Below are 21513 nucleotides of genomic sequence, written 5' to 3' on the forward strand. Positions count from 1 at the left end.
CTGCACGGTTGGGTACCTGAAGACTGACCGGATCCCAGCCATATTCACAAGCGCCCCGAGTGCCCCAAACAAAACAAGTCCATCTTTAGTTTGCCATTCATTCCCTTCCTCGACATTTATGAAGCTCCTCCAGTGTTTAAGGCATTAAGCTGGGGGAACATCAAGGTAAACAGTGTAAGTTCTTGCCCTTATGAGCTTATAATCTAATGAGGCCCATACATACACAGGCAGACACACATGGGCACGTGCATAAATAAATGAGTAATCAGAACTATTCAGGACAAGCACTATAAAAAGGATGCTAACAGAGATCACTAAGGAAGGCCTACCTACCTCTACCTGTGGGGAGATGAGGAAGACAAGACAGAGGATAAAATCTATAGAATGACCAAATAAAAGTCTCTAGGTAGAAAAAACAAAAACTCATACCCAGAAGAGAGAATAATAGCAGCAAACGCATCAAGGAGCCTGGGAATGGCAAAAAGCTCTGTGCAGTAAGCGCACACACAAGATGAGGGCAGAGACCGTATTCTGTCTTCTCCAGAATCCATCCTCAGCACCTAGCAGGGTGCCTGGCAGACAGGCTGTACTGAACAAAGGCCTGGACACGGCTGACAGAGGCCAAGTAAATGAGGGAACACATCAAGTTACAAGCAAACCGAGGCTAGGGGAGTACACCAGGTCCAGATTTAAAATGCGCTTAAAAAAAAAAAAAGCACAGAGATTGGAAGCATAAATTGACAGGTACTTTTGTAAGTGACTTGTCAGTATCTATTAACATTTTACGGAGAAGGCAATGGCACCCCACTCCAGTACTCTTGCCTGGAAAATCCCATGGACGGAGGAGCCTGATAGGCTACAGTCCATGGGGTCACTTAGAGTCGGACACGACTGAGCGGCTTCACTTTCACTTTTCACTTTCATGCATGGGAGAAGGAAATGGCAACCCACTCCAGTGTTCTTGCCTGGAGAATCCCAGGGACGGGGGAGCCTGGTGGGCTGCCGTCCTTGGGGTCACACAGAGTCGGACACAACTGAAGCGACTTAGCAGCAGCAGCATTAACATTTTAAATGTACATTCATTTTGACTCAGTAATTCCAATTTTTGGTATCTACCTGTTTGTATCTATGTGCAGTTCAAGGACATACACTTTGTGACAGCAAAAGAAAAAAATATAAACAAACATAAACACCTACTGATAGAGAAACAGTTAAATAAACTATAACATATACATTTTATATACCCATACTTAGCAGCATTAAAAAGACAGATTTAAATGAACCACAATGAAAATTTTCCAGAACACGGTGTAAAGTTTAAGAAAAAAGCAAACTGAAGAATAATTAAAAACAAAACAAAATGCATGGGTTATTAATCAAGAGAGCAATTTTTTTTTAAGATAACTTCATGGGAAAGGAATAGAAAAAGGACAGAGATTACAGAGACAAAAAATTTTAGTTAAGAGGATTGTTGAAATAGTCCAAAACAGAAATAAACTGGGCTTGACCTTAAGAGCTATATATCAGGGCCAAACAAACAGCACAATTTGAAAAACAATTTTAGAGGTAGAACAAACAGGGTTTAGTAACTTATTAGACACAGGAAGTATGGAGTGGGAAGCATACAGATAATTCCAGATTCTCAAATTCACGTTTGAGAGACTGGGTAAGCAGCGACAGCATTAACTGCGGCCGGCAAGAAGAGGGAGGGAAGCTGAAGATGGTGGAGATTGTGCAAAAACGACAATGCTGCTGCTTTACATTCCTGTTGGCAATCTACATGCCATGTTCTAGCAGTAGCATGAAAGCTTAGGAGGAGGATGGGTGGCTCAACTAACGTTCGCTGAAAACATTTATGCCCTTAGCAATTAGGCTGTGGTATACAGTAATTAGCACTGGGCAAGTCCTGGGTCCCCAGAGGGCTATCCATAGAAACACAGCTTATTTGCAACCCCCTCCCCACAGTTCTGGGTGGCCATTCCCTAGAGCCCACTGTTGCTATCAACAATCAATCCTGCACAGCAGTGGCAGTGCTGGCTGAGACCTGAGAAAGATCAGAGGAGGCTACCATCATCGAAGGTATGTCATAATTTCGATTATTACAGAGCATCTTCTAGTGTTAAAGCTGTGATAAAACCAAATGGTTGAATAGAGTGCATGAATGGGACGATGGGAGAACCATCATTCCAGCTTTTCAGATCAGTTTTCCCTCTGGTGATTCTAGTTCCTAGTTCACCCATAAAATAAGAGGTTACCAATGTCAGAAGATAACTGGATGTTATCACAGCACTGACTGAATAAAAAGGTAACATAACTAGTATTAGGGAAAGAGCAAAGGATCAGCAAATGCTGACTATTAATAATTCCATCGTAAAAAGCCTATTACAAAGGCATTCCTTGCTAATGTTTACAAAATTATATTCAGCAGAAGTATATTTTCTTTGTAATAGCTCTGAGAAGATAATGGGAATCCATGAATTTGAAGTCTTTGACTACATCCCCTTAAGCACAGAGAAACACCTCTTAAGGAGATGTATTTCTATATTCTCTTATTCCAATGATAGAATGCTTCTGTACTTGGACGGGTCCTAGCAAGTTTTCTGGGTAGGTAACTAGTTGGTCACAGAAATTACACCTCCTGGCCTCATTCCAAGGTCCTTATAGGTCACCACAAACAACCTAGGCTCAGTCCTCAACGAAGAAGCACCTCACAACACTGGCAGCTCACTGCATGAAAGGGCTGTGGGGGTAATGTTTGCTATCTCCTTGGATAGCGAAAAGGAGGCGGCAGTTCCTCGGGGCCTTGCAAACACCACCAACCCTAGGCTGGATTCTGACGCAATAAAGCAGCCCTGGGGAAGCATGCAATCTAAATGCTAAAGAGAGCTTTAGAGACCAAACCCACATCTTCATTTCGTAGAGGCCCCGAAGTAGAGCGCGGTGCCTAAGCTCATCCGGATGGGCTTGAGTTAAAGCAGAGACGAGGAACCCAGGCCTCCTGACAGTACCCAGTACTCTTTCAAGCCTCCATTCTCAGTGTCACAGGCAGAGGAGGACTAAACACATCACAACCCAGTGCCACTCCCAGAATTTTCTTTCCATAGTTCACGCTCTGGGTCGAATATACCTTGGATATACGGTGACATACAGCTACAGAGGCTTCTATTTATTCCAACTTAATCTCTACACTGTGTCTCTGGAAATACAAGAGCTATGAATGGTCATCTCCGAAGGCCACTAGCTTACTGTACACCTCCAGGCAAATTATTTCACCTATCTGTGCCTCTGCTTCTTTATCTAGAAGGGACACAGAATATCCACTAAGCAGTGTCTGTGTGTATGTGTCAGTGTCATCTATTAAGCAAGCCTTTTCTTGGTACTGATGAAACTTCCACCAAAAAAACGTTCTCTCCTTCACACTTTGTTAGAAAACTGAAAATGTATTCTTGTAGAGGAAAAAACCAAAACACTTTGCCCAATGAATGTATACAAAATGATAGTAAAGAATACCATAAAATCTTTTAGAAGTATAATATTAAAGGAAAAAAGATCAACTTTAGGGTGAAGATTCAAACATTAAGCACTTTAAGAAGCTATCAAATAATGATAAAAGTAACCAGACTTCCTCTTTTTCTTTATTCCATTTCCAATCTAAAGGTTTATTCAATAATCCTAAGTAAGACACTTTCATAACCACGACAGTAGCAGTCTGCCAAATCTAGTAAATTTAGGGCCTGTTGCTTTTTTAGACTGAGTTTCAAACTGTCCCAATGCAGTTCCACAGAAATGTATTTTACAACACAAACTCGCATATATAGCAACAGAAGATATAAAAACAAAACAAAAATTTCCAAAATACTTTACACCTTATTACTAGTGACAGACTTACATTTCTTTTCTATTTCTCCCTTCTTTATAAAGGCTTGGCCCACTGAATTGATTCTGCATCCCTCTAAATGGATCATGACCTTCAGGTTTAAAACCAGTGTCTTAGAGTGATCTCCCTCCTGGCTTCCTTAAATTCAGAGTGTGGTTGTGTAACAGCACAGGAATTAACACTAAGGCTCCACTCAACACAATCACAGTGCTTTTTATACTTAGGGTTTATTTTCTTAACATTTTCACAAGGCCAGGACTATGATGTGATAGAGTCCATCTAAGTCCAGGAAACTCAGAATTCTTGCATCACAAATTACTTTCCTATCAGCATGGACCTACAGATCTCCCCAATGATATTAACCATTTTCAGTCTTTGAGTCCCTTCAAGAGAACATGACTCTATAAGCAAACTTTGCATAATGTCACCATCCACATCTTCTTTCCCCCTCTCCCCTCCAAAAAAACTTCTTTGAGAAACAGTACTGCACTTAATCAACTTCCTAATTATGCAGTGATATTTTTCTCCCCATTAAATTTCTTAATTAACAACTTAGACCAGAAGAAGAATTCTAAAAATTACTATCACTCAAAGAAGATATTTCCAGACCCAAAAGGGATGATGCTTCTTTCCTTAATAATAACCAGTAGAAGGCACCAAAATCATCCAAGGAGCTTTTCTCAGAACAATCCACCCTGCAGGACTGTATGTACAGAGTGGAGCCCAGAAATATATATATTTTGGAAAATGTCCCCCAGGTGACAGTGACATCCTCACTTGGTTAGGAACCCTTTCTCTACACCATAACATGGCCCCTTCTCTCCTCATCCCCTACTCTGATAAAAGAAATACTCAGCAATTGAGTTAACATATTACTGTGCTTAGTCGCTCAGTTGTGTCCAACTCTTGGCAACCCCAGGGACTATATATAGCCCACCAGGTTCCTCTGTCCATGGGGTTCTCCAGGCAAGAATACTGGAGTGGGCTGCCATTTCCTTCTCTAAAACATATTACTAGATGGGGGTAAAAGACGTCCACCAAGCTTAACTGGAAGTGTTAAAGCTGGGGCCCAGCCACATCAATTCGCTGCCCATGGCTAATATTTACTCTTTGGCGAGATACTAATGATCAAATCTAATCTAACTATTAGATACTAATAATCAAAATCCTCTAGTAAAAGCGCACAACTCAACACTCAATAGTCTTTCCACAAGAGCCCGAAGTCAGAGCTTTAAAGCAGGAATGGGCTGTTGAGGAAAAGAAAAACCTGTTTTACCCAGTCCACCCACTGCCTTAATGTCTTAAAAGCAAATCATACTCTAATGACTGAGACTGCAATAAGGGCATGAAATTGAAATAAAGAGTTAAGGGCTTATTCTTACTTTACTTCTACTCTAAAAATAGGAGGAAAAAAGTTAACTGAATCTGATTCTCCTTCAGATTACATTCTGCAAAACTTCAAAGTACAAAGTAAACAGGTAAGAAAACACTATTGTCTTTAGAGCCTCAAAAGGCATTAAGGTTTATCAGCAAAAACAGATCACAAGCCCACAGGGAAAACTCCCTTGAGTCATTAAAGAAACTGAGCAATAAACCAAACAGCTATTCCAACCAACCAGGGGTAACTGTGTGATACAGAAACGCTTGAAGGGAATGAGTCATCATTTCTTTGGAGGTAAAAAGCAAACTATATACTTCCCCCAAAATTCCGCTATGTAAGTCAAAAGATCCAGTATCTGAGAAGTTCATCTCAAGACGCTTAACTGTCCACACTTTCCCTTCCAGTCAGGCCTCAACAATCAGATATATATTCTCAGGATTAGTTCACAGGCCTGACAAGACTGACTGCTCTACACTTAACACTAGATTATTTGGGCAAAGCACCTCAACCATCACTGGAACACAATCTTGGCCTGAGAGAGGAGACAGCCATGCAATGTAACACAGTTGTTAAGAGTGCATTCACAGAAAATTCAAGCTCCTAAAAGCTGGCAGCTACCAAATGGTCGTTGAAAACTTTTTATTCCTTTAGGTCAGGAGCAGGCATCCAGTGAAGACAGATGCTGATTATGTCAACTGTCAACTCTGAGCACCGCTCTTCTAAAATACATCAAAAAAGACATTATGGGGAGGTTCAACCTAGCGGAGGATACTGAAACACATGCAACTAAGTTCAACAAGCAAAAGGTACAGACTGAGGGATACAGTGCGTGCTCACTCAGTCGTGTCCAACTCTTTTCAATCCCATGGACTTAGTCCTCCACGCTCCTCTGTCCATGGGATTTTCCAGGCAAGAACACTGGAGCAGGTTGCCATTTCCTTCTCCAGAGGATCTTCCTGACCCAGGAATCAAACTGGCATCTCCCATGTGTTTTGTATTGGCAAGCAGATTCTTTACCACTGAGCCACCAGTGTTTTCTTGGTAAATACGACCTCAGGCTGAGGGAAGTAGGGCAAATGTGGAGGGAAAGCACTCCACAAATTTAAGCACCTAATGTTGCCAAATCTGCAATGAACTCCCAGAGTCTCTTACAGTCAGTAGCTAAAAGACTTACTGTGCACGTGTACACAAAGTTACCTGTCAAAGTAGAAAAGAACTTCATCATCCTCTTAAGACCAGAAAGGACCCCCTGGATAATAAGCAAGGTCTAGTAGGAATAGGAGAAGGGGACGACAGAAGATGAGATGGTTGGATGGCATCACCGACTCGATGGACATGGGTTTGGGCGGACTCCGGGAGTTGGTGATGGACAGGGAGGCCTGGCGTGCTGTGGTTCATGGGGCTGCAAAGAGTCGGACACGACTGAGCAACTGAACTGAACTGAGTGGGAATAATCCCACATTCTTCACATAAAAAGGAGAATTCTTGACTTCCCTGAGCAACTGGAGAAGAAGTCAGTCATCTAGGTTTCTCTCTTCCCGTAATTCTTTTACTAATAGGATTATCTACCTACCTTTGTCAAGAGTTAAAACAGCTAGACTTTCCAAATTATAACTAGTTACAGAAATCCCCTCCCTTCAATAACAGTCACACAGCTATTAGAGATGAGAAATACTGAACACAGGCCCAAAAGTGTGACCTAAGTAAACCACAAGGGCTACTTCTCTGCAACTTTCTAACAAGTAACACTGTTCAAAAAAATAAACTAGAGACTTATCCCTGGGTCTCTGACTGATCCTCAACTGATACAAACACTTTTAGAATGCCTGCTTTCAAAATCTAGTCATGAAGGAGCTACTTTTTAAAACTGAAGACTTTAAATTTTAAAGGAATACTTGGAAGACTTTCAGACTTTTTGGATAATCTGTTGAAAGTGTAGGAGAAAATGTGTGCTTCCAATGAAAAAGTATATACTGTCAAGGACACCCCTCTGAGTTACTGGCTTCTGATTATATGTAAGTTGTTTTACAGGTTTGGGCTTTGCAGGTGGCTCAGTGGTAACGAGACGCAGGTTTGATCCCTGGGTCAGGAAGATCCCTTGGAGGAGGGCATGGCAACCCACTCCAGTATCCTTGCCTGGAGAATCCCAAGGACAGAGGAGCCTGGTGGGCTACAGTCCACAGGGTTACAAAGAGTCAGACATGTACAAGCTGTAGATAAGATAGTAATGCAGACTGCTCTTAATGTATATCTGCACGACCAGCAAAGGTTCAATGACCTCCCTTCTCCACTATGGAAGAAACTGTTTTGACTCTATTTGTATATTCATTTTAATACTCCTGAACTACAAATGTGTTGGTTCGTTGGACTTCTCTTTTGAACACTGTAAGTAAAAGTGTGTATTCATTTCATACCTGTACGAGTGTCGCAACTTTACCTTCCGGGGGAAATTATCATTTAACCAAAGCTAAATGTTCTCAGTCCCCTATGCTCCCCCATCAAAAAATGCTTAGGAATATAAAATCTCACAGATAATTACAAAGGGTTCAGGGCATCCTAAAGGCCAGTCCCTGGGGTTATATTCCTCAGGTTAATAACTCCTCTAATATGACAAACTATCCTATTATATAAAGCAAACCCAAGACTCCTATGTTTCCTGCAGGTGAGAACAAAATAGAAACACTGAATATATCCATTACTTAAAATTCTTCAGGAAAAGCCTCACGCCTATAAATAAAAAGGAATGATGTTCTGATCCAAGCTACAACATGGATGAATCTTGAAAACATCATGCTAAGTGAAAAAAGCCAATTATAAAACACCACATAGTATATAATTCTATTTATAAGAAATGTTCTGAACAAGAAAATTTATCAACAAAAAGTAGTATGGTATTTGTTCAAGACTAGGACGCTGGGAGAAAGTTATTACATAAGAGTAAGGGGTTTCTTTCGAAAATGTTCTAAAATTGTGGTGATGGTTTCACAAACTCTGTGAATACACTAAAAACCACTGGATTGTATACTTTAAAAGACAAAAAACCATTATGACTCAGCAATTCCATTTATGTTCACCAAATGTTCTCTCAGCTAAGACCAACCACCTAAATTGTTTGTATTCATAGACTTAAAAAAAAAAAGTCTTTCTGAAAAAAAGCTTCCATATGACCAAAGAGAGCAGAAGCTTTGCAATTCCAAAAACAGAGATTAAAGCTTTGGGCTCCAAATTAAAGGATCCATAAGTGTCTAAAAACAATGAAGAAATCTGTAGAGTAATTATGTACAAACTAGACAAAAAGGATCACTACTGTTTAAAGGTATCATTTTGAAAGTTCATAAACAGAATTACTAACTGCTAAAACAATGAAATTTTTTTAAAACATCTGTTGTTTTTTTTATGAATACATACTCCAGCCACTATCCAGGATATCTGAAAAGGACACCCACCTCTGAGTACTGTCCTGAACTTATACCTCATCACGACTCCTGTGGACTCTGAGAGTTGTGTTAATAGTGTTTCACAGGCCACTGCTGTATCCTAGAAAGTCTGGATAGTGTTCAAAGGCTTCTACTCTAATTTTAACTCTAACTTAGAAGCTGTGTGACCTTTGGTAGTTACTGAACCTCTATGTAACTGGATTTTCCTCATCTGCAAAAACAGATGCCATTGTTATAATTCAACAAAAAAATTCACAAGAAAAATAATAATTCAAGGGTTGCTGTGAATCTTAAATGCAGTAAGGTAATGAGCAAACAGCTTCAGATAATACACACTTAACTAAGTATCTGATGAGTGAATTCTCTGGTGGTAAACATTTTCCTTTCCTTTTCATAAGCAGCAAGGAAAAGTGACCTTTGCAAGGTTCCAAGCAAAGCCACAGAGGCAGAGCTTTAAGAGGCTTTACAGAGTTTGATTCCCATGCCTACGCTGTATTTTCTTACAGACGATGCTAATAAATGCAGGTAAATAGTAAGCTGCTCCTCGGTTTTGTAAGACAGATGTTAAGTCGTCTTATTGCCTTCATCAACTGAATTCAATCAGAAGGTTGCAAGTGTCCCCTTCTGTTCCAAGAAAACCAGATTAAACCAGTTACCTATTAATAATTATGTGTACAGATCATAAACCTGATTTCAGTCATCCAGATAGACTGCTGCTGACTGCTGCAGTCATGATTTGTGGAACATCTGAAACCTTATCAAAAAAAAGGGCTAGGTAATGTAATCCTAGCCTTTCTTTCACCGTGGCTGTGACATGACTCAACCATGAGCAGGGCCACAAAGGCATTCTCATATTTGTCCTCAATTCCAGCCCATTAAAATTTGAAACAAGTGTCAATTTGCCTCAGCTCTCTCAAAGACTCAGCAGCCCATTAAGAGGAGAACTCAAGATAGGATCAATGAGTTCCTTTTTAGACTCATCAGCCAAAACGCAATTCAAAGGACTGAATTCAAACGCCTCGCAGTAAAAGTCTCCAAAGAGACAGGTCTTCTCACTACCGAGCATGAAGTGTAAATACCCCACAACTCCTACTTAGGTTCCAAAGAGTTCCAAAGGATTATGATTTCAGCCTTGGAATTAACTGCTGCTGCTGCTGCTGCTAAGTCACTTCAGTCGTGTCCGACTCTGTGTGACCCCATAGACGGCAGCCCACCAGGCTCCCCGGTCCCTGGGATTCTCCAGGCAAGAACACTGGAGTGGGTTGCCATTTCCTTCTCCAATGCATGAAAGTGACAAGTCAAAGAGAAGTCGCTCAGTCGTGTCCAACTCTTCACGACCCCATGGACTGCAGCCAACCAGGCTCCTCCATTCTTGGGATTTTCCAGGCCAGAGTACTAGAGTGGGGTGCCATCACCGTCTCCGGAATTAACTGCTACAAATGGTGTTTTACAAATCTAAACTTTTAATATTCAAAAAAGACCAAGTTTGCTTGTTTTTCCCATCAAATGTTTATTAATATTTACAGACTAGATAAGAATGCAGAGAAAAGAAAGGGCATGATCACATTTTAAAAGTACCTGCATTACTTCAGGAAAGTCCTCAAAGCTCTCTCCACTGTCTAGTATGCAGGTAACAAAAAGTGAAGACTTTTTGCCCAAAGCTAAATTCAAAAGTTACATATTAAGAAAACGTAGGAGTAGCAACTGGTACAACCACTTTAGAAACCTGTTTGGCAGTATACCTCGTGACCCAACAACCATACCCAACAACTGTATTTATGGTTACTAAAGGATATGTTCAAAAATGCTGCAATGTCACTGATAACAGCCCAAAAATAGAGACATAAATGTTTGTCAATTATAGGATGAATAAATCGTGGTATTTCATACACTGTAAAACTGCATAGCAATAATTTTTAAAAAATCTTCCTACATAGGACCATGGACGAAATTCACAGATACAATCAACATCAGAGGGAAAAAGACATTAATGAAAGATAATGTATGTTTCCATTTACACAAAGTTGAAAAATCTTCATAACCACCTATCGTGAGAAGAGTGACCACCTTTGGCAGGCATCAAGTGGGAGGGAAATGAGGAGCTTGCTGCGAGGCTGGACACGTCTCACATCTTGATCTGGGCAGTGAGGACATGTATCCATATGCCCACATAATTAAGACTAGGGCCCTTTACTGTATACAAGTTGTACCTCCCAAAAAGAAAACTCTATTGCCTGGAGAACAGACTTGGCAGAGTGCTCTGAAGCTCCTGCCTCTACAACAGCTAAGTCATTCATTCACCAAAAATTTATAGTTTGCCTACTTCATAACAAAAAGCTCATGTGGCTATATTAAGTCAAAAAGCATTGTTAGATAAAAATCGTAGCTTACTAGGTAAGATGTAACAATTTTAAATCTATTATGTACCTAGTAAGAAAACATCAAATTATGTACAACAAAATCTAACAGAACTACAAGAGGAAACAGATAAATAATAAGGTATAAGATTCAAAGAGGCATCCACAAAACAGGAAATCCAAATAATCAATAAACATTTAAAGGACACAACATCATTAGTAATCAGGGAAATGCACAAGGAAAGCAATTAGATTTCAACCCTACTGGACTGGTAAATGCAGTTAAAACCTTTTAAATATCAAGTCTGTCAAGCTCTGTAGAAACAAGAACTTGCATATAATGCTGCTAGGAGTCACAGACTGTATCAACCTCTTTGAAAAAGTTTGGCATTATCTAGGGAAGTTAAGGATATATACTGTTTAGAATCCACCAATTCCACTACTAGGAATAAATCCCAGAAAAACTCTTCAACACTTGTGATCATCTGTCATATACAAGAATGTTTGTAACAGTAATCTTCAAAAAAGTCCCAGATTGGAAACAGTCCAAATATCTATCTTCAGTGGTACGGCAAATAAACTGTGATAATCATGCATTGCTTATGCTGTGATGAAATGCTATACAACAATGAAAATGAAGGAACTAAACTATGAACTACACGCAACAACATGGATGAGTCTCACAAATACTAATGCAGGAAAACCATCAAAAACACATGTAAATCATTCAATGCAATCCCTTGTCAAATTATCAGTGGTATTTTTCACAGAACTAGGACAAAAAAATTTTAGCTTGTATGGAAACATAAAAGACCCCGAACAGCCAAAACATTCTTGAGAAAGAAGAATGAACTGGGAGAATCACACTCCCTGACTTCAGACTATACTACAAAGCTACAGTAATCAAAACAGTATGGTGCTGGCACAAAAAGAGACATATAGATCAATGGAACACAACAGAAAGCCCAGAAATAAACCCACACACTTATGGCCAATTAATCTACGACAAAGGAGGCAAGAATACACAATGACGAAAAGACAGTCTCTTCAATAAGTGGTGGTGGGAAAACAGGACAGCAACATGTAAAAGAATGAAATTAGAAAACTCCCTAACACCATACACAAAATAAACTCTAAATGGATTAAAAACCTAAATGTAAGACCAGATACTATAAAACTCCTAGAGGAAAACACAGGCAGAACACTCTTTGACATAAATTGCAGCATTATTTTTTTGGACCTGTCCCCTAGATAAACAGATACAAAAACAAACAAATGGGACCTAATTAAAACTTAAAAGCTTTTGCACAGCAAAAGAAACCATAAACAAAACAAAAAGATAACGTATGGACTGGAAGAAAATATTTGTAAATGACGCTACTCAACAAGGGATTAGTTTCCAAAATACACAAACAACTCATGCAGCTTAAATATAAAAAAAAACCAAACCACTCAATCAAAAAATGGGCAGAAGCTCTAAATAGACATTTTTCCAAAATACACACAAAAATGTTCATAACAGTAATCTTCAAAAAAAATCCCAGATTTTCTGGAAACAGTCCAAATATCTACCTTCAGGGGTATGATAAATAAATTGTGGAAATCATATATTGATTATGCTATAATGAAATACTATGCAACAATAAAAATGAATCAACCATGAACAGACAGCCAACAGGCACACAAAGATGCTCATTATGTCTAATTATTAGAAAAACGCACATTAAAATTACAATGAGGTATATAACAGAACGGTTAACATTAAATACTCTACAAATAATACATGCTGGAGAGAGTGTAGAGAAAAGGGAACCCTCGTACACTGTTGGTGGGAATGTAAATTGGTGCATCCACTATGGAGAATACTAGGGAAGTGTCTTAAAAAACTAAAAATATAGTTATGTGATCCTGCAATCACACTCCTGGACATATATCTGGAGAAAATTCTAATTCAAAAAGATACATTCACTTCAGTGTTCATCACAGCACTATTTACAACAGCCAAAGCATGGAAGCAACCTAAACACCCATGAGCAGATGAATGGCTGAAACAGTGTGGTACATACCTAACGGAATACTACTCAGCCACAGAAAAAGAGTGCAGTAACGCCATCTGCAGCGTCATGGGGAGACCTAGGGATTACCGCATTAAATGAAGTAAGACAAGACAAATAGCATATGACATCACTTATAAGTGGAGTCTAAAAAATGATTCAAATGAACTTACCTACAAAACAGAAATAAGACACACAGACACAGAAAACAAACTAATGGGTACCAAAGGGGACAGTGGGGACAGGAAGGGTAAATCAGAAGCTTGGGATTAACATATACACACTACTGTATATAAAATAAACAACCAAGACCTACTGTGTAGCACAAGGAAATATATTCAGTATCTTGTAATAGCTGATAATTGACAAGAATCTGAAATATAAATGGATATGCATATCTCTCTCTATATATGCTAATGCTGCTAAGTCGCTTCAGTCGTGCCCGCCTCTATGCGACCCCATAGATGGCAGCTCACCAGGCTCCCCCGTCCCTGGGGTTCTCCAGGCAAGAACACTGGAGTGGGTTGCCATTTCCTTCTCCAATCTCTCTCTACATAAAAATGTATATATATGTAACTGAATCACTTTGCTATACACCAGGAACAAACCTAACATTGTACATTAACTATACTTCAATTTTTTAATGGTTAAAAAAATACATATAAATCCATTTGTAGCAAGTTGAAAAATAAAACTAAAATTAGGGATGCACAAATAGGTGGTAACACAATTTTTTTCTTAAACAGCAAGGGAATAACTATTCTCCAAAATCAGGACAGTAGAGTAGTTTCCCTAGAGGAAAGGGAAGGAGGTGTTACCAGGGTGGGGAACATGGGCTTGGGGGTAGATATTCTATTTCCTAACCCAGGTGGTAGATACATGATTGTTTCCTTTATTATTATTCTTTAAAATGAGGATAAGCGCTTTATTGGGGCTTCCCTGGTGGCTCAGACGGTAAAGAATCTGCCTGCAATGCAGGAGGATCCAGGATCTTAGATCAGGAAGATTCCCCTGGAGGAAGAGATGGCAACCCACTCCAGTATTCTTGCCAGGAGAATCCCATGGAAAGAGGAGCCTAGAGAGCTACAGTCCACGGGATCACACAGAGTCAAACATGACTGAGTGACTAATACTTTCACATGCTTTATACAGGTTGGTTTGTATAATAAATTAAGAATACAGGCAAGCTCTTCTTCCCTTTCCTCTTCCTGCCAAATGAAACGCGAACCTGACAGCTCAAGCTCCAAGCAGCTGTTCTGACCCCAAAGAGATGCACTCTGAGCAGTGGAACTTCCTCAAAGAATTAGGAATAATGGTTATCGGTCATCAACTGTCTACTCTGGATTTCTCTTACTTTAGAAAAATTTACTTCTATCTTAAAAATCTCTGATACTTTAGATTTTTCTCTTCTATTCAGCCAAACCTAATCCTGATACATTCTGTGATTTGGACAAATAAGAAACTTTCTAACAATTAAAGCTGTCCGACAATGGAAAGGACTCCCCGAGAAAGTCTTCTGTACCCACTCCTGGCCAGGCATCCTAGGAGGGCTTTCCACGCGGCAAGGTAAGTGGCAATGAAGGGCTTCTAAAGGCCCTCTGGCAATTAAGACTCTAAGGCTACTATGGAAACAAACTGGCTCTGAAGTTGTGGCAACTGCTTCTGGGGATCTACGCCTCTGTTATAAACGAGAACATTTCTTTTCTATAATGTTCCTTGACCTGCGTTCTTCAAGACTCTGCTCAAACACTGTCTTCTCAGCATATCTTTCAAAACTAACCTGAGGGTTTCCCTGGTGGCTCAGTGGTAAAGAATCCACTTGCCAATGCGGGAGACACGAGTTTGATCCCTGATCCGGGAAGATCCCACATGCCGGGAGCAACTAAGCCTGCGCGCCACATGCCCTGGAGCCCCTGCTCCATGACAAGAGAAGCCACTGCAATGCGAAGCTCAAGCACCACAGCTAGAGAGCCAGCCCCTGGCTGCCGCAACTGGAGCAACGGAGACCCAGCACAGCCAAGAATAAATTAAGGAAGAAAACCCAGAAACTAACCTGACCTTGATTTCAGCATCCTGGGTATCCCGATCCTCTACCCAACCTTCCCCAACTCCATTACGTGCCTCATGGGGCTGTCCTCTCGATTCAGTCACCCAGGTCCCCATGTCCTCTGGCTGCCAGTTGGGTTTGACAATGAAAACCTCCAGCAGAACATCTGAGGTGTTTATTTCCCTGGATCCCCTCCTGCTAGGCCACTGTTCGGAAGTGGCTCCATTCCCACAGCTTACCCTCTCTTTCAAGTCCCTCTCTTGCCCTTTCAGGCCTAAGAGAGCTAATCGCTCTTAACACCAACCCCGCTGGTGTTCCCTAACTCTGGGCACTCAAACTGTTGGAGTGCGCCAGGAGATAACAGACAGACCCAACAAATTATTTTCAGCCTGCACTGTTCCATCTTCCCCAGTGCATGGCTCCTTTCTCTCCCCTTATCCCTTAACATGGTTCTTCTCTCAGTAATTGCATTCTGTGTGTTTCCACATGTGGACTGATTCACTGCAAATCAGTTCCCTATGGAAAAGTCTCAATCCCAAGCTGATTCCCATTTCTGCCACCAATGTGAACAAACTGCATGTAATATCAGATTGTGCAAAACCTAATTAGGAAGGTATATGTTACTAAAAATTCCTGACACACAGACTGCAGAGTCAAGCCAAAGACAAGGATTTGGGGGTTATCTATTTATAACTTCCCTTTCCTTCACACCAAAAACTGGAGAAATTATCATACTTGTTATTATATTTTGCTTTATTTACAAAATTAGAACAACATCAAAACCAGTGCTCATCCTACAATGGCCACTCAAACTGTCAACAAAATTTCAAATGTCCTGCCTGTCCTCCCTCTCTTCTAGACAAGACTACAAATAAGACATCAGATGCAAATAACAGAAATGAGCTTTTACTGTCCATCTTTCAGTTTATTGCTTAAACTCCATTAGAGAGTCATTAAGAAAGCACCCCTGAAAAGGATTCAAGGGTCAAAGATAAAGCTCTAAGATCTGGAAAGATTTGATTTTTGAACCTGAAAAACAAAACTGAGACGGGTTTACTGCTTCCGAATCAAGAAAACAGTGCTGCAGAATTGTAGTAAAAGACAGCATTTCTTAGGAATTTTACCATGCTGCAGAAAATTATGCTCTCCAATGTATATTCCAAAGTAGTAGAGCTTGATCCATGGGCAAAATAACCCAACTACCACTGTGCTTATGCTCACTCACCTTAGTTGTGTCTGACTCTTTGCAATCCTATGGACTGTAGCCCTCCAGGCCCCTCTGTCCATGGGATCCTCTAGGCAAGAATACTGAACATCCAGGAGATATTCCTGACCCAAGGACCAAACCTGCCAACTCCTGCATTGCAGGTGGATTCTTAACCGCTGAGCCACCAGGGAAGCCCTTAAAAATGTCTCTGCTGCTGCTGCTGAGTCGCTTCAGTCGTGTCCGACTCTGTGCGACCCCATACACGGCAGCCCTCCAGGCTCCCCCGTCCCTGGGATTCTCCAGGCAAGAACACTGGAGTGGGCTGCCATTTCCTTCTCCTAAAAATGTCTCTCAGTTCAGTTCAGTCACTCAGTCGTGTCCGACTCTTTGTGACCCCATGAACTGCAGCACGCCAGGCCTCCCTGTCCATCACCAACTCCCGGAGTTCACTCAGACTTGCATCCATCGAGTCCGTGATGCCATCCAGCCATCTCATCCTCTGTTGTCCCCTTCTCCTCCTGCCCCCAATCCCTCCCAGCGTCAGAGTCTTTTCCAATGAGTCAACTCTTCGCATGAGGTGGCCAAAGTACTGGAGTTTCAGCTTTAGCATCATTCCTTCCAAAGAAATCCCAGGACTGATCTCCTTCAGAATGGACTGGTTGGATCTCCTTGCAGTCCAAGGGACTCTCAAGAGTCTTCTCCAACAAATGTCTTTAGACATTGCCAAATGTCCTGGGGCCATGGCAGGGAGGGGAGCAAAAATTGCTCCTGGTTGAGAACCTCAACCCTAGATAAACAACTATCACTGAAACCCCACCCAGCACTACCACAGTGCGTACAGTAACACTGCACCATCCCTTTAGACGGGTCTAAAACCTAGACTTAGCTTTACAAAGTATCTTTTTCTTAAAATCTAGGAGCATTTTGCAACTCTCAAAGTGATCTAGCCCCTGAGCACTAGGAAGGAGGATAATATGGATAAAAAGAATGGTTGCTAAAGTGGTGAAAGATTGCTAAAAGATTTCCAGACTTGAATTCCCTCTGAAAGCATTGCAATTCTCAGATGAATGAATCCACTCACTCATTTTATTCTCTCTGAGACATAAGTGGAAAGTATTACAGTCCACGGCATAAATGAGCAAATGGAAAAAAGGCAGGCTTACCACCTTAATGAAATGAGGACAAAATCAAGGACGGGAAAGCACTGAGGGCTGACAGCCCAGGAGTCCTCCTCCGGAACCCTAGGCTTGTTACACATGGACTCCAGTTCACCTTCGAGTTATACTGCCCTCCACACAGTGGTATTCAACCTATCAGACCCAATGCCCTTTTCTATAACTAATATTTCATAATGCCCTTTATTACAACATGAAACTCAAAGAATATAACATTATAACTATAGACATAACTTTTAAAAATGTCAATATAATGCCCCAACTGCAACATAAGAGAAAACAAACATGAGGATCTGTGTATTAAACATGTATGCTCAGACAAGACTAGATCAGAAGCCAAAAGCACCCTCCCCAACTCTTCCAAAGTGCCCCCTTAGAGGGCAGAACTATTTCACTAATGCTCCACACAAACCTGCTCTCAACAGCCACAAAGTTCCATAACTTCTTTGCCTTTCCGTGAAGACAACTTACAGGTGGCTTCACAAAGTAGACAAGAAAGGGGGTTTTTAAGACAGACTAACTGTGGTTAAAGCTCCACCACCTCATTGCTATGATACGCTGTCTGGTTTTTCATCTATAAAAGGAGAATGCCAGCATATTTTTCAAGGAATTTTAGGAAAATTAAATGAGTACGTAGAGTATCTATTTATGCACCTAATGCATAATATGTGCTTAATAAATGTTAGCTATCAGACTTACATTATTACTCCTGAATCCATCTCTTATTTATCTTAGCTTATGCCTATCTGATTCCCCCAGGAGAAAAGATGGATGACTGGATATTAATTTAGCAGAGATACTCTAAAAACGATGCATGTACAATAAAAGTAAGAAATTGCATCATATAACTTGCGAGGTTGTTTCTAATTCTGAAATTCTACCATATGCTGCCCTATGCTGAGGTTATCTTCCATTAACTCGAGTCCTTTCTGTCCAGTTAGAAGGCCAAGAACATGTGTAATGCATCACACGATACAAAAGCAAGTACAGAGAAACACCTTGAACTCAGATCTTGACCAAATGTTCATAGCCTCCTCACTGAAAACCGAGCCCTGGCCACTGGTTCTTTACCATTTAGCACAGTACAGTCAAAGAAAGAAGGACAATTTTTCCATCAAGAGCACCTCAAGCAACATGTACAGTGTCTTCAGAGAGTGATGATTCTCACGGGCCAGCTGTTATTTATATGATTTAATTCCTAACACCAACGAGCAAAGCAACACCTATAAAAAGCTAGATTTTCAAATGAGGAAGTGAAAAGCAGTAGCGATAGCTAGAGAAATACCTCAAAACAAAACTGATTCCAAAGTTAATATTCTAAATAAAAGCACTCACTGCTCAGACTGCTAAAGGGAGCCCACAGGCCCAGGAAGTAATACACACATCTCTGGGTATGGAGTTATATTTTACTAACATATAGGAATCTTAATTTACATATACATACTAATTTATAAAAGAGAAAGAAATTGCCAATTATTGCAGATCATTCTGCAAGGTGCTAATAGTGGCTATTTCTGAATAGCAGAATTATTGGGGGCTGCTTCCTTTTATTAATAGCTTCCAATTCTTCTAACATAACTGCTCTTGTAATAAGAATTTAATATTACAGAACACAAGTTATTATCTACTAACAATGTATGAAATTTGAGGCAAAAAAAAAAAAAACTATTTTAGGTGAACCCTTCATCTGAATCTTGGATAAACCAAGTACCTGTCTATGTCTCCAAAGTCATCCTTGCTCCTCATCAAACCAGAACTAGTCACAACTTGGTTGATCTCTCAACTTCTCCTGCAGACCTTAGAGATTTTGACACTACAGGACATCAGCTGTGGATGTTAAAAAAGAAAAAACAAAACTCACTACTAGTTTCTGCCAACTTCCCAGTGACAGCTATCAACTCTCTGGGATAGTGACAGCAAGAGAGGGAAAGGAAATGTTTTCAAATTAATGCCTCATCAGATTCAAAGATGTAACTTATTAAAAACTAAACACATTGCTATTTGAAAATCATGGGTTCCTCACAATCCTCTCACTAACATCCTCTATAAAAAAATAAAAATCAATAAAGAACTTCTATGGAATCTACAAATGTCCCAAGAATAAAACGTCATTTTGGTAAACACTCATTTGGCAATTCTATTTTCCCTGCTCACTGGGAAATAAAAAAAAAAAAAAAAAAAACCGGCACAGAAAGATCTCAAGAGGGGAAAAAAACAGCCTCTACCAAAACAGGCCAACTGCTCACCACAACAGAAGAAAATAAATTCAAACTAGCTCAATTCAGCAATTAGCAACTTATTATATACAGAGCACCATGACAGGTGTTTATCATCTCTAAACAAATAAGATATCTGCCTTCCAGGGAATAACTCTAGTCTGGGAAACTAACACTTATAAACTAATATATGGCAGATCCAGACAAAATTTCATTGACGTTTTAAAACGGTTCTGGTAGTATACGAAGAGAGAGATGAAAATCAGCTGCGAGAATTTTGCAAAAATTCTTCATATTCATTAAATAAATATATATATTCATACATTTATTTCAGTCACTACCCATCTAATTATTAAATCCAAAATAAAAGCAGACAGAAACTCTCAGCTATCAAAGGCAAGCATCAGAGATTAAATCTACACATTCATCCTTTGGACTAAAAATAAAACATACTGGACAAGTGCCTTACAACAAGAAAGATATTTGGAAAAGGACTCACCAACGACATTAGGTCTGTACTGGGCATCTTCCTCTCCCAGACGTGCTTTCAGTGTCTCCCCTCTGCAAAAGGGAACCAGGTTTGTTTACTTTTAACGCTACAAACTGTCCCGTTGGCCCGCCTATATTCGCCAGAGCTACAGAGAAATGGTTCTGTTCCCTCCTTGGAAAGCTCAGCTTTCACTCCGCTTTCACACCAAAGCCCGGCACCCCAACCCAGCGAATTAAGAATCCTGCTGGCAGTCTGCTTCCCTCCCGCCGCTGACCAAACGCCACCAGATAAAGCCCCCCTACAAAAGCAATTCCCTTCCAGGTAGGTCCGAGGGAAACGCCCAGCCCGCAGCGGACCGAGGCCTCGCGGCCCGGAGCCCCGCCCACTTCAAACTAACCCGGCGGACCAGCGGCCGCTCCAGGCAGACCAGCCCCAGGGTCCAGCCTCCACTGGCCGCTCTTCAGAAACAAGCGGGCCTCGTTCTAGACTTCATCCCTCCCTCCACACAACCCTTTCCTCGCCGGGGAAGGATCGGCAAACCTGCCCACCGCGAGACCACTCCTACCGCGCCCGCGAGTGGAGTTTCATATCCGGCTCCGTCTCGGCCCTGGCGCGAACCTGGCATTCAACTCAAGACCTGGGGTGGCCTGCGCCCCTACCCTCAGCCCGAACCCGAGCCCGCCCCGAGGTGCTGGCCCCTCGGTCCGGCCCGGCCCTTCCAGCAGTCCTCACCCGCTCCGCATCAGGACCCCCCGCCGTCCCGACACTCCTCCTCCGCCCCGGCCAGGACCCGCCTCCCATTCAGTCCCGACTCTCTCCAAACCCAAACCAAAGCCCTCCTCCCCAGCGCGGACCCGTCTTCTTCCTCGGGGTCCGCGGCGGCCCAGTAAACCTTCTCTGCCGGGCGCCAGCTCCCGCGCTCCTTCCCTCCCGACACCCTCTAGCCGGCCTTGCCTCTCTTCACAGCGAGACCGACTCACCGGCCGCCGCCGAGATTAAAGATCCGGCCGCCGGCGGCCCCGCCCCTCCCCGCCCCGCCCGGAAATGGCCCCCGCGTTGCCCCCCGCCCGTTCCCCAGCTCTGGCGTGCGCGGCCCCGCCGCCGATCACGCGCACGCGGGGACTCGGGCGCCGGGCCCGCGTGCCCTCCAAGCCCCAGGGGGCGCGCGCGCCTCCTACTGGCCTGGCGGGGGCGGCACCAAAGCCCTCCTGGGAAGGTGGAATCAGCCCTCCCCGTAAGGTCCCCCCCGGCTTCGTCAGTCCCCTTTTTGAA

At 41.7% G+C, this 21513-nt stretch overlaps 1 protein-coding gene across 2 annotated transcripts in view; it reads right to left on the bottom strand.

Moving 5' to 3' along the window:
• The window catches only part of SGPL1 (sphingosine-1-phosphate lyase 1), a 52887-nt gene extending 31645 nt beyond the window's left edge, over nt 1–21242 (bottom strand). Inside the window, exons 1-2 of one of the 2 annotated variants that reach the window (XM_052639966.1) lie at nt 21222–21242; nt 20251–20312 (exon numbers count right to left, since the gene is read on the bottom strand). In XM_052639966.1, coding sequence (XP_052495926.1) covers nt 20251–20277 — 27 coding nt within the window. In that variant the 5' untranslated portion in view covers nt 20278–20312; nt 21222–21242. Of the gene's footprint in view, nt 1–20250; nt 20313–21095; nt 21198–21221 lie in introns of those variants that run through there. The other variant, XM_052639965.1, reaches the window with a different exon arrangement.
• Between the last annotated feature and the right edge of the window lie 271 nt (nt 21243–21513).

This window comes from Budorcas taxicolor, chromosome 5, assembly GCF_023091745.1.
Source record: "Budorcas taxicolor isolate Tak-1 chromosome 5, Takin1.1, whole genome shotgun sequence".
In the NCBI taxonomy this organism is placed as follows: domain Eukaryota; kingdom Metazoa; phylum Chordata; class Mammalia; order Artiodactyla; family Bovidae; genus Budorcas; species Budorcas taxicolor.